General features: G+C 56.2%; 1 protein-coding gene across 7 annotated transcripts in view; it reads right to left on the bottom strand.

Annotated features, from left to right (window-relative positions):
- Positions 1-2,740: 2,740 nt before the first annotated feature.
- The window catches only part of SCARF2 (scavenger receptor class F member 2), a 19,657-nt gene continuing 9,653 nt past the window's right edge, over positions 2,741-12,744 (bottom strand). For all 7 annotated transcript variants that reach the window (XM_015644414.3, XM_033518167.1, XM_033518170.1 and 4 more), the window contains 5 exons: positions 11,106-11,209; positions 10,914-11,031; positions 9,399-9,520; positions 5,057-5,209; positions 2,741-4,739 (listed from right to left, as the gene is read on the bottom strand). In XM_015644414.3, the coding sequence (XP_015499900.2) occupies positions 3,535-4,739; positions 5,057-5,209; positions 9,399-9,520; positions 10,914-11,031; positions 11,106-11,209 (1,702 nt within the window). In that variant the 3' untranslated portion in view covers positions 2,741-3,534. The remainder of the gene's footprint in view (positions 4,740-5,056; positions 5,210-9,398; positions 9,521-10,913; positions 11,032-11,105; positions 11,210-12,744) is intronic.

Below are 12,744 nucleotides of genomic sequence, written 5' to 3'. Positions count from 1 at the left end.
AGGAAAGCAGCTCAGAACAAGCAAGTATGTATCATTCCCTGGTGGAACTCATAGCTGCAGGGAGATTGTTTGATAGTTTTCAGCCTCTGCTGAACCCCTGAACAAGACCTCTTCACTGGTGTCTATCACAGGGAGCTGTCAGTCAAAGATATCCAACATGCAGTGGTGGGAAGAAAGTGTGCAGGATGCCTGGAAAAGAGATTTATCAGCCCTTCATGATACTGAGGTGTGGCAATGCCTCACCCATGTCTTTCATGGCCCAGAGCATCACAGGACATGACTGGAAGATTCTGAGCTGTCTGAGCTGAAAAGACCCTGTTGAAAAGATGCTGGAAGCAACAGAGAACCTCAGGGTGAACATCAACTTGTTGTTTTTCCTCAGGTAAGGCAAAGCCCGTAGTGGAAGCTGCTGGAAGGACACAGGCAAACATCTGAAGGAAGTGTCCAGATGTCTCCTAGTTCAAGAGGGATGTGAAGAAACGGAGGCCTGGACAAGAGATATCAACGTGCTCATGGCGTTGGCATACATCACACCAGGAGGAGGGGGAAAGGCTGGGCTGGGGGAAGGATTCTGAGAATAGCCAGTGACTAAGGTCACAGAATCCCAGAATATCCTCAGCTGGAAGGGGCCATCCAGTGCAGCTCCTGGCCCTGCCCAGACCCCCCAACAACCCCACCCTGGGCATCCCTGGCAGCGCTGTCCAAACGCTCCTGGAGCTCTGGCAGCCTCGGGGCCGTGCCCATTCCCTGGGGAGCCTGGGCAGTGCCAGCACCTCTGGGGGAAGAACCTTGCCCTGTCAATCAGCTTAAATCTCCACAAATCTACCACAGCTTCATGATGAGGTTGAACCCTTTTTGATGGTGCTGGATGATGCAATGGGGTAAAACAGTCACCAGCTGCAGCTTGGAAGATTCAGGTTGAATCTTGGAATAAAATTGCTCCTCAGGAGAGTGACCCTGGAACAGTCAAAGGAAGCTGGGGCATCTCCACCCTTGGAGAATCCCAAGACTTAGCCTGATATTGCCATGGCCACCCTGACATGATATGTGAGCTGGAGCCTCTGGTGATCTGCCTGCCTGTGTGTGACATGGGATTTTTTCATTTATCCATAGGCTCTCCTCTGGCTGGCTGGGACTGTGATTGGTGCTTATGCCTGGGTGATCCTCTGCTGTCCCAGGATAGCCTGGGGACCAGGGAAAGCTTACAGTGCCCAAATTTCCTGAGGCACCAGCCCCAGTTTTGCTGCCTGCATGAGTGAGAGTGCCCCAAGAGGAGGCTGGGGCAGTTCCAAAATCCACCTTGCTGGGCCACCATCACGAGCATCAAGGGTGGCTCCCCTGAGTGCTCTTCAGCACTGACATGAAGAGATGTGTGTAAGGACCATGTGATGTTTATGACAAACCTTGCCTCTTAAATTGTATTTAGTTTTAAACTTTCATTGCCTGGATTCAACTCCTTTACTTCTCTTTTACTAACCTATGAGTAGCTTAATCTGAGTGTCTTGGAAGCCTCTTCATTTTGTCCAACAACAGCCTCCATGGTGGAGATAGGGGCTTGGATGCCATCCCAGGTCTCATTAGATTCAGTGTCCCTATTTTTCTATTGATTTTCTCTGTTTTGTATCTGGTGACATTGAGCTCATTCATGCGCTCCTTTTTCTGCACAGTGTGATGTCCCAAGACTAGTTTCAGCCATTTTCCTTCACCTTTCCAAATAAATCCTGAAGGAAAGGGGAAGGAGAGTGAAGGAACCCTGAAAGGTCACCAGAAGCCTGTGAAGCAAAGCTGTGATGTCATTCTTTGGCTTTGTGTCCTGTGATGATGCTTCTCCAGACAGTGGCAGGTGCTGTGCTGGCTCCAGCTACACAATGCTGAGCCATGGCCAGGTGTGGGCCAGGGCCCCATCCCTTCCTGAGTGCTGTGCTGGGCTGGTTGCAGTCCTGGTCCCATGTGGTCTCATCCCATTCTGGTATTTGTCAGCTGTCTCCATCACCTCTTAGATTGCTGTGTTGACCTTTTGGTCTGGTGGTCTTCTGGGACAATCATCCCCCACTCTGGGAACAGCTCAGGACGGCTCAGTGGTGGGCACCAATGCTCCTGGCTCCCCTGGAAGCAGACAGTCCCAATTCTAATGTCAGGAAGGGTCCTGCTTAGGAATCTTGGGCAGAAGCTGTGTGGGAGAATCCTCAGCTTCTGGGCTGCCCCTGGGCTTGTCCCAGCCTTGTCTTCTGTCAGCATTGTGCCTGGGGCTGTTTGAAGACACCAAATGTTGATAGGGTTGGCAACCCCTGGGCAGAGGGATAGAAAGCTGGGCTCAGAGCTCTGCACCCCCATGCCCCCTCCCGCCCCCCATTTGTGTCCCAGCACCCTGAGCACCCAGGGGTGGGCTCTCTCTGCTGTGGCCAGAGCTTTCTTGAACCTCAAGGTCTGACCCAGGCTACACTGAGGAGTGTCTGACCATGGGACCAGTCAGCCATTGGGACAAGGCTGAAAACTGGGGGAAGAGAAGTTCCTCATTTTGTCTTCAGGGCTCATCTCTGATGCCAGGTGAGCGTGTGTAGCAGCAGCCCCAGAGGGAACCTGTCTCCCACCCTGTCTGCTGCTTGTTACCACCTGCCTGTACTGCTGCAATGTCATCCATCTTCCCACTGCATCCCACGTAGGACCACATAGCACTCAAGCAAGGCTACGCATGTTGCCTGCCCACGGGAAGGCTGGGACAGGGATAGATGGCACCAACTATGGAAGAAATACATTTTTATTAGGAAAGCGCTCTGCAGAGGTGCCAGGCTCTCTCATATCAAACTAATCCCTCCAACTCCACGGGATGGGATACAGGAGCCCGAAGGGCGTCCAGCTCCATCCATAAATAGTGCTTCCTCCTGGCCAGGAGCAGCGCCGGGGCGGAGGGTGGGAGGGTGGCATCGGTCGAAACCAGCTCGACCCCACTCCGGCATGCACCGGCAGTGGAGAGCTGTGCCTGGAGGGCGCCGGGACGGGGAGCTGCTGCCAGCGCTGGATGTGGGGCACACTTCTGGCACTGCGCTGGGCACTGAGCAGCAGCTTCCTCCCTCTCCCGAGCTCCGCGGCCCCGACAGAGCGGAGCGGAGCGCGGGAAGCGAGCGGCTCGGTTACTGCAGAATATACCGTGGGCACGTCTAGTACAACAAGCGCTGCTTATGCTGTCGATAATACTGCTACAAAAAAAGTAGGGGCGGGGGAGATACGCCACACACGAAGTCCCCCGGGGTGGCGGCGGGGCCGGCTCCTTGCGGTCCCGTCCTGCGCGGGGAGGGAGGGCGAGCTGAGGCCCGGACAGAGAGCAGGAGCAGGGCACAGATGAAGGGACTGGGTCCTAGATCAGGGGGAACTAAGGCAAAAAGGGGCATGAGTGAGGTGGAGGGGGATAAAAGGAGGATCAAGGCTCTTCCAGTGCCCCCAGCCCAGTCCCAGGCTCCCACGTTCGCTGGTTGTGCTGGCAAATGTCCTTGTTCCCGGTGTGCGGCCGCTGCGGGGCCGGTGCCCGGCTCCCGGTCACTGCACTGCCTGAGCAGGAGCAGCAGCTGCCCTGGGCGGCTCCAGGCTCGCCTCCCGGCTCTTCTTCCTAGGCGGCTTCTTAATGGGGGTTTTCTTGGCTGCCTGCTCCGTGGGGAGAGTCTGCTCCTGGCCGCTGCCGGCACTTGGTTTCTCCACCCACTTGGGCTCCCCGGCTGCCGTCTCGGCGGCCGCAGGGATCAGTTTTTGCAGATGGGGAGAGGTGGGCAGCAAGGGTTTGCTGGTCTTCTGGCCGCCGGCGGCCGCCGAGCGCTTGGCTTTCTGTGGAGGGGTGGGCTTCTCCCGCTGGGCACCGACCCCGTTCGCCCGGATGCCTCCGTCCCCCTTGTTGAGGCTCTGAGTCTTTTCCTTCAGCTGGGCGGCCAGCTCGGAGGCCAGCTGGGGATGCAGCGGCTCGGAGCGGGATTTGCTGGTGCCGGGGCTACACGGAGCATCCCTGGTGTCCGCGGCCCGCCGCTCCGGCTGGAAGGCACTCATCTTTCGGAAGGCGTTCTGCACCGCTCCGTTGATGGTCTCCATCGGCTCCGAGCCGGCTTTGCTCCTCTGCTTGGGTTTGGAGGGTGACTGGGGCTCCCCGCAGAGGCTGGATTTGCCCTCGGGGACGCCGGGCTCCTTCGGTTGCTTCTGCGCTTTCTCCTTCCCCCGGGCGCCGCCCTTCTCCTCCGCTCTGCCCTGCACACTGCCGGACGTCTCGCTCGGACTCCTCTTCCTCTTGGCCAAGCCCTGGCCTTGCTCGGGGCTGCCGGACCGGGCGGCCGCTTGTTCTGGGGACTGGCTGGGTACCGGCAGCGAGTTGGACTGGCCAGAGCTGTACCTGCCGTGGATCCAGGAGACTTTGGGCTTCGTGGCCGGGTCTGGAGGACGGGGCTTGGTCCTTTCCGGGGATGGTGGCTTCCCGGGGCTGCGGGGCTCCGCGGTGGCATCCTCCTCCTCCTTGGACTGCTTGGAAAGGCGGGCGACCCTGGCGTAGAGCGCGGCGCCGGCCGACCCCGAGCCGCAGGAGGAGCGTTCGCTGTCCGAGGACTTGAGCAGGGGCGTCTCACTGCTGTCGGTCGGGAAGGCTCTGACAGAGCCTGTCTCCTTCAGGAACGTGTATTCGCCCGCTTCCTCCCCGCTGATCGAGGCCACCAGCTTGTCTCCGGGGCTGGCAGGTGTCCCTCTATCCCTGCTCTCACCCATACTCTCTGCGGGAAGAGAGCACAGCAGTATCAGGTAGGATGTCTCTGAGGAGGGGAAGGACTGAGATGCTCCCGCAGGACACTGTCCTCCCAGTTAGGCTCCCAGTCAGAGATCTCCTGGCTCTTAACCCTGGAGCAGCAAAAGCTGGAGAAGGGAGCTCTGAAACTGTGTGGGTGGTGTGACTGGAATCTGCACTCTTTCCTGGGACACAAGGAACCAGGGTGACATGGTCCTCACCATGTAAGAGTGACACCTCTCCATTGAGCAGGCCCCTGGTATGGCCCCTGAAATGCCCTGGGGATGAACCACGTTCCCTGCTCACCTTCATGGGGGACACAGTACACGGGGCCCTCGTCCGTGGTTTCAAAGGAGGAGAAGGAGCCGCGGGATGACCAGGATGGGGAAGGCTGCTCCACCACAGAGGGTGGCTCGATGAAGCTGCAGTTCAAGGTGTTTTCCAGGTCATGGTGGGCCACTGTGAGGGCAAGGAACTGCTGTCAGTGCCTATTCTGCCAAACCCCAGTCCCCACCGCCAGCCAGGAGGGGAAGATGCTGCACAGCTCCCTGCTGCCCAGCTTCCTTATGGGTGTCAGGGACAGGGACAGCATCCAAAGCAAGGCAAGACACCTCTTGCTGCACAGTCCCACCAGGTCCCTCAGCCAAGTGGTCACAGAAGCCATCAGCTAGCAGTGGTGGTGACCAGTATCCCCCATGCTTGGGCTGTGGGCAGCAGAGTCTGTTCAAGCCTCACACTTCCATCTATCCCAGTCTTCAGCTGCCCAAGTTGAGGATGCACATGGTGGAGGGACAAGCCACCCAAACCCTGGGTCCCATGAGGACTTGGTGGGTGTCCTGGTGGTCACCTGTGAACTGTGCAACCTGGCACAGCCAACCTGCAAAGAAGGTCCTGGTACTGTGACTGTCCCCTTTGCAGGGAGAAAATTAGCTGCTGGCTTTAATTCCACTAATTCCCACTTTAGCATCACTGATTGCATCTTCCTTTTCCATTTTGCACATGGATGCAGCATGATGAAAGGAAGCCTGCAGCAGGGGGATGTACATTTTCCTAATTCTGCCACTTTTCATTCCCTTTGCCAGCTTCTCCTCTCCTGAAGCTGAGTGGGAGTATCCCTCCCTTCATGCCCTGGCACTGCCCCTCTTTCAAGAGGCCACCCACAGCAAAGCCAAGAGGAAGAGAGAAACAAGCAGAGGAGAAATGTTGTTAATAAAACAAAATAGAGAAGATGAGCAGTTAGGAGTTGTCTGGGCTGGAGTGACTTTTTTTTCATCTTGATAATTTTTAAGGCTTTTTTTCTGGACAAGCTCATGTCCCAACACATCCTGAGGGGCTTCCCCAGGTGCCCACAGCTTCAGCATCCTCCTCACATCCTCCATCCTCCATCAGACCTGAGGCAGCAACCGGCTGAGAGGAGAGATTGACCCTTCCAGAGAGCCATGCAGCAGTAGATGCACTTGTCCCCATCCCCTTCCACTGGCTTTTTCCCCTAGGACAGTGACAAGCTGCCTCTGAAGCAAGGCAGATCCTTGGATGAAGGGCTGCAAAAGGGTGGTCCCAAGAGATTGCTCAGACACTGCCCAGGCTCCCCAAGGAATGGGCACGGGCTGAAGGCTGTGCCAGAGCTCCAGGGGCATTTGGACCATGCTTTCAGGCACAGGGTGGGACTGTTGGGGCGTCTGTACAGGGCCAGGAGCTGGACTGATGATCCCTATGGGTCCCTCCCTGCTCAGGATATTCTGTGATTCTATGAAAACACCATGCACAGGGAGGGTCCCAGCTGTACATGGGTATTCCCAGGTATTTTTAACCTTTGAACATCCAACTCTGTCCCAACCCCAAATGCATCCCAGTCATGCTGCAATTGCCTGCCTGGACTGTTTGATCCTTGCAGCACATCCCTGATTTATAATAAAATAACTTTTAGTGTTATTGGGACGCCCCAGTAACATAAAGTGGAACATTTATCCATTACTAGGGTATCTTGCTTCAGACATGCAGGGCTGTTAAAATGACAGCAGTGCTCCACACTCACCCCTGCATAGTTTGGCTTTTTGGATCAAGGAAAAAAAAAAACCCAAGCAGAGATATTTAAAGAGCAAATGGCCCAGAGAGGGGGAAGCAGCAGTTCCAACATGGCTTTCCTTGTAATAAAAACCAAAAAGAGAAAATTAAAAGCAGCCGTCTGGAAGCAGATGAAGGGAGATGCTTTCTGAGAAGGAGGCGTGACAAGCGGCTGGGACTCATGGCCACGAGGTGACTGTGGGACTCTAGTGAGATCCAGGATACATCCAGATTATAAAATGAGGATTTGTAGTGCACCTGGAAGCTTGGGGAAGCTTGGGGACTGCAGCATGGTCGCCAGGGATGGATTTTTCTTCCCTGGCTGTTGGGGCTGAGAGAAATGTGGATGCTTCCCACATATCCCTACCTGTCACTGCTCCCCAAAATCTCCTGGAGCCACAGCAGCAGGATGACAACCCCAACCCTGCCTACACAGAGGCCAGTTGGTCTCAAGACTGGGATGAGGCAGAGAAGAGCACCAGAAGTACCATGAGAGAGGGATCCCAGAGTCCCCCTGAGCACCCCCTCCCTCTCATCCCAAGCTCCCCGCTATTGGCATCACCCTTGGGGCTGGTTAAGCTCTGCTGCTTGGAGAGGACATGTGGTGGGGTGCAGGGCTCAGGTTAGCCCTGGCATCTCCACGTGACATGACCAAGGTCCCCACTGGTGCCACTGACACCTGATGAGCAAATCCCACATGCAGGGGTACCCAAACTTTGGTCGTACAGCTGCTGGTGTGAGCCCAGGGTGTGGCTCTGCAGGCTGCCAGCTCAGGTGCAATCCCAGGGAGATGCTGTGGATCTAAAGCTGGTGCCAAGGCTGAGGAGCAGCTTTTGAGGGAAGAACCTGAGGCTCCAGGCACCTGATGAGCTTTAGTGAGGCTTCAAGACCTGCAGTCCCACCTGGGAATGTTCTACCAGGAATAGGCTTGTGTTTGAGCCCAGAGAAGAAAACCCACCTGGTGTCAGCAAACTCATGGCCAGGACTGTGGGCAGATCCAGAGCAACCACTGCCTGGGCATCAGCCAGCACCAGTTTCACTGTAACATCCCCACAAGGCCCTGAGCACCTCCAGCCCTGACTTGGCCCTTGGGATGGGGCACTTCAGCAACCCTGGGACCCTCCTGGGCAGAACCAATGTGGGCAGCAAATGGCCAGTGGATACTGGATACTGTGGATTCCACAGCACCAGATGTGGTCATAACATGGCATCCTGGTGACTGGGCATCAGGGATGCAGCTACTATAGGCAACCCAACAGGTTGTCCTCAGAGCCAGTGGGGGCTGGAGGCACTGCCAGACCACGTGTCAGTGGGACTGTGAGCTTCTGGAACCCACATGGACTTCACTCTGCTGGATAACACAAGGCAAGCCCTTACCAAAGCCTTTCCCTCCAGGGAGATGACAAAGCTCAGCACTGTGACAGACTCCAGGAATACCCCAGCCCTGCTGGGACCCAAGACCATCCTGAGCACCCTCAGCCTTTCCTGGGGCTGCTGCTGCTCTGTGTACACAGAATGGCTGGTCTGGCACCAGCTGCCTGCAGGCAGCCCCCCTGCCCTCACTGCACACAGTGTCCTCCCCAAGCCCTTCTCCAGCCCCTTCCACAAACACAGCCTCTATGATCCTCTGTTGTCCTGGAGTAGGAATATTTCTTGGGCCCTGGCACACCCTGCTCCAGGCAGGGCTTTGCTGTGCCCCATGTGGTGAGGGGTTATCCCTGCAGCTTGGATGCTGAAGGTTGTGCATGTTGTGCAGGGATGGGGGTCACCTCTGTGTTCTGCCTGGGATGTGGGATTTAGCCTCACACCGAGCCCCCGTGTGCTAGGATGTGGCAGCTCTGGGGATTCCACCAGCATGGCATGCCCAGGGAGGTGCCGGGCTCAGGAAGAGGGCTGGGGTTGAAACACATACCAGCACGGGGTGGGGATTGCTTCACACTAAGTTTAGTCAATGGGGTTGCAGCAGATCCCCAGCTCCCCATGCTGGGAAGAGGTGCAAGGAGAGTTTAGAGAGGGCAGAGGACAGGACAGCATTCTCCAGCAGCTGGGATGCAGGGGGCTTTCAACAGCCCTGACAGTGCCAGGTCAGGGGCTTTGCCAGGTGTGAGCAGCTCCCTAGAAGCCAATTATGTGCCTGGGCAGAGTGGGAAGCTCAAGCCAAATCTCTTCCCCTCCATCCTCAACACTGCTGCACATGGCAGGAGGGTGGGCATCATTACTTCATGATTACTTCATGGATTACTTCAGGATCAAAAGCACTAACAAGGCATCTTGCTGAGAGCGACATTCCTCTCCAGGGGAAACCTTAGGAGAGTAAACCAAAAACTACTCAGTAGAGCTTCAGAACCATGCATCCTCACAAAGCAAAATGTGCTTGGAAATCCAGAAGCTGCAGACAGAAAGGGCTGAGCTCCTGTGAGCCAGGCAACGTTGAAATGCTCGCAGGGATCCATGTGTCCCTGTCACTGCCCTACCATGCTCACCGCCCTGCTTTGGGACTGCAAGACTGCTGTGAGCCACACAGGCTGCCCTGACAGGAGTAACATCTGACTCTATGTGCCCTCTTCAAAACCCAGCACCTTACCCATGACCTTGGGCAGCTTCTGGCGGCGTAGGGGGATGCGTGGGAGCTTCATCCCAATCCGACTGAACCGCCCACACAAACGTCTTGGAGGTTTCTTGGCTGCTGCTGGGTCCTGGCTGGAGCTGCAGAGAAGGCAGTGGCACTATTAGAGACACTGATCCCCTCCTGTGGTGAGGACAGCCTTCATGGGCAACAGAGAGAGGCAGCAGCTCAGGGATGCTGCAAGTGCAAAGGGGTTTTAGAGTGGTAATGGGGTGGGTGAAAAGCAGATGCATGCCCAGGTTGAAGGAACTGAGGACCCACAGAAGCTGCTGCCAGCCCCAGGCACCAGCTTGCACCACAGCAGGATGTAGAGCAGTACCAGGGAATGGTGGGAAGGTCAGATCCAACCATGGCCATTGGCAGTGCAGTCCCAAAATACCCGCAATGCCTGGTCCAGACCCCAAATCTTTAAAAATAATAATAAAAAAATCCCAACCCAAAGCCAAACATGTGGCTTCTCTTTGTTCACTCTCTGGTTTTGAAGCCTCCTGGGGCCACGTTTTCAAGCACTTTTCTGCAACTTCAGGAGTGATTTGGTTTGTTAGTTGACTCAAAGGAACCTGTGGCATGACCACCATCCCCTGCAAGGGACCACACTGGGACAGCACCACAGGTCATCCAGCAGTCTGGGGACACTCTGGTCTGGGCACCCTGGGAAAGAGGAAACTATTTGGAGCCATTCCCCCTCTCCCTGTGCCATTCCTCACCTGATGGGTTTGTGCTTTATCTGCAGGATAATTACCTGCAGCCTGAAGGCTCTCCAAGCCAGCTGTGCCTGGCTGGGATTGAGCTCGAAGGGCTGCAAGAAAAGGCTTCTGGAAGATTCCTGTGCAGTGGCTGATGGCACAAAGGGGTTTTCTCTGCATCTGGAGGAGCTCCAACAGCTCTCTCATCCCTTGCTGAACAGCACAAACCTTTCCCCCTGCCTTGGGTCTGTCCCCACTCCTATTCTCATGGTCGGATGTTAATCCGGTGCTGCTAAAACACTACTAGCATCCTGACCTTGCTGCAGGAACCCCCCCTCCCAGCCCTGATCATCCACTCCCATTGGGACAGTCAGCATCCCCCCTGTCCCCCAGGCCTCATCCCTTTGCTCAAGGGTTTGTTCTGAGGGCTTAGGCCATGTCGTGATGCCCTTGCTGTATTTCAGGGCCCCCTTTGCAGATCAGCTCCAGACCCTAAAGACTGGAGGGGACTTGGCAGGTCTCTGTGAAATGACGGTCCACTAGAGAGAAAAAAAGGGAGAACAGGAAAGGGTTCCCCCAGAAGGGGAACTCCATCAGCCCTGATGATGCAGCAGGACTGCTCAGACCCAGGTACCCCCTCTGTGTCGTGTGGGCAGCACAGTTCTACCTCAGTTTCCCTGCAGAACTGCTGTCTCAGCATGGTCTCTACATCCCCCTGTCAATCCCAGAACCCACTGATCTTCCACATTCCCAAGCCAGCGAGATCCCTTCTGGCCCCTGCACTCACCTGCTGGCTTCATCCTTCTTGCGGCAGACGCAGCAGCAGCAGAGCAGGGAGAGCAGGAGGATGAGCAGCAGCGCCAGGAGGGCCCCTGCCCCAATCACCCCCATCCTCTGGTTGGCCTCTGCAAGGCAGAGCCGCGGCTCAGCCCGGGGCCAGCCCTGTGGCAGAGCCCAGCCCCTGGCTCCCGGCACTCACCCATGTGGCAGGCGCCTGTCAGGGGGTCACAGGCACCGTCGTGGCAGCTGCAGACGTCGGCACAGTTGGCTCCGTAGCGTCCGGGAGGGCAAGTCAGGTTACAGCTGGAAGGAAGGGCTGGATGAGAGTGGTGCATCCCCCACCCCAGGCACAGCACTGGAGGCCACTTGGCTGCCACCTTCTCCCAAACCCTCCATGTTCCAGAGAGCACTCCTCCAGCTTGCTCAGACACAGCTCCTCCACACTCTGGGAACCCTTAATCCACGGGGATCAGGAGACCATCGCCCACAAAGTGGCTTTGCCCATCGCTCAGGGGATTCGGCCCAGCTGGATCTCAGACACTTTTACTGCTCTCTGCACGGGACTTCACCATTAGACACAGTAATTAGGAAAGGTCATTAACCCAGCAGTCACATCTAATGATACCCTGATGTCACACACAGGGATTCCAGCTCAGCTCAGTGATGTGGCCATGGCACCCTAAGTCCTATCCCCCGCCAAGCCAGGCAGAGCCACAGCGGCCACAAGCTGGGAAGGTGCCCAGATTGACTTTTCTTTTGTCTCTAAGAAGGAAAAACAACAGAGCAGCCCTAAGAACTTCACAGTTTGGTTATGCCTGGTACTGAATCTCCACTGCTGGTAAAATGACTTCCTGATGGTGTGATGGAGATGATGGGGGCACACAGAAATGGGCACTGATCCACAAGTCTCAAGGGCTTGAGCATGGAAAACATGGAGTCAGTGGGTCCAACCCAACCTGCCCCCCCAGCTGTGGGCCAGGCACTGCAGAGCAGGACCCAGCTGGAGCTGGGAGATGTTGGCAGCACTGCTGGCACCAAACCCTCTGCCAGCTGCATCCCAGCTGGACTGGCTGCAGCTGGAAGGAGCCAGTGGGGCCCAGCCCAAACCCACTCCCCTGGAGACACAGCTGCCCCCAGCTCTCAGCACTGTGTCCCGAGGCAGCTCAGCCCATTTCACACTCCAACAACTTGCAACATGCCACCTTGGCCAAGCCTTTTGCCTGCTGTGTGCCTGTCCTGTGCCAGTCGTGTGCCCTTCGTGTGCCTGGCAGGATGGGTGCTGAGCTTCTGCGTCTGCTCTGCTGCATCGGGCAGCTAATGCAGCAGAACAGGAGCAGGGATAGTCCCCCAGCAAGGCAAAACCTCTCACCCCAATTGGCTCCACATTTCTGCCCCAGACTGAGATTTTGGGAGAGCAGAGGAGGGTGATTTTTTTTCCAAGAGAGTCCTGACACTTCTGGGAAAGACAGAGAAGATAAAGCACTCTGTGCACACATAAATATTTTAGCAGCTGCTCCTTTAGCCTCCTCCTGACACAGAGCTGAAAGGACATGCTGGATGGCAGAAGGATGTTGTTTCTGCCTTCTGCAGAAATCCCCTTTTTAGCAAAATTGTACCCTGCTGACAAAAACACTGGTTTGGATATAGACACAGGGATCTGCCTGAGCAGCCAGAATGTTCCCAAGCCTGCCTGACTGCACTGCCTGGCACAGCTCAGCTCAAGGTTACAGCACCAAGGCTGCATCCTGAGCATCCCCCACCCCCACCTTCCCAGTGCTGAGCCAGGGGCTCAGAACAGGTTAATCCACACTCTGCCCTCTGGAACTGTGCCAAAAGCA

The sequence above is a fragment of the Parus major genome, chromosome 15, assembly GCF_001522545.3.
Source record: "Parus major isolate Abel chromosome 15, Parus_major1.1, whole genome shotgun sequence".
NCBI lineage: Eukaryota > Metazoa > Chordata > Aves > Passeriformes > Paridae > Parus > Parus major.
Note: the sequence above shows the minus strand (reverse complement) of the source record. Positions and strands in the feature narration are given on the sequence as shown.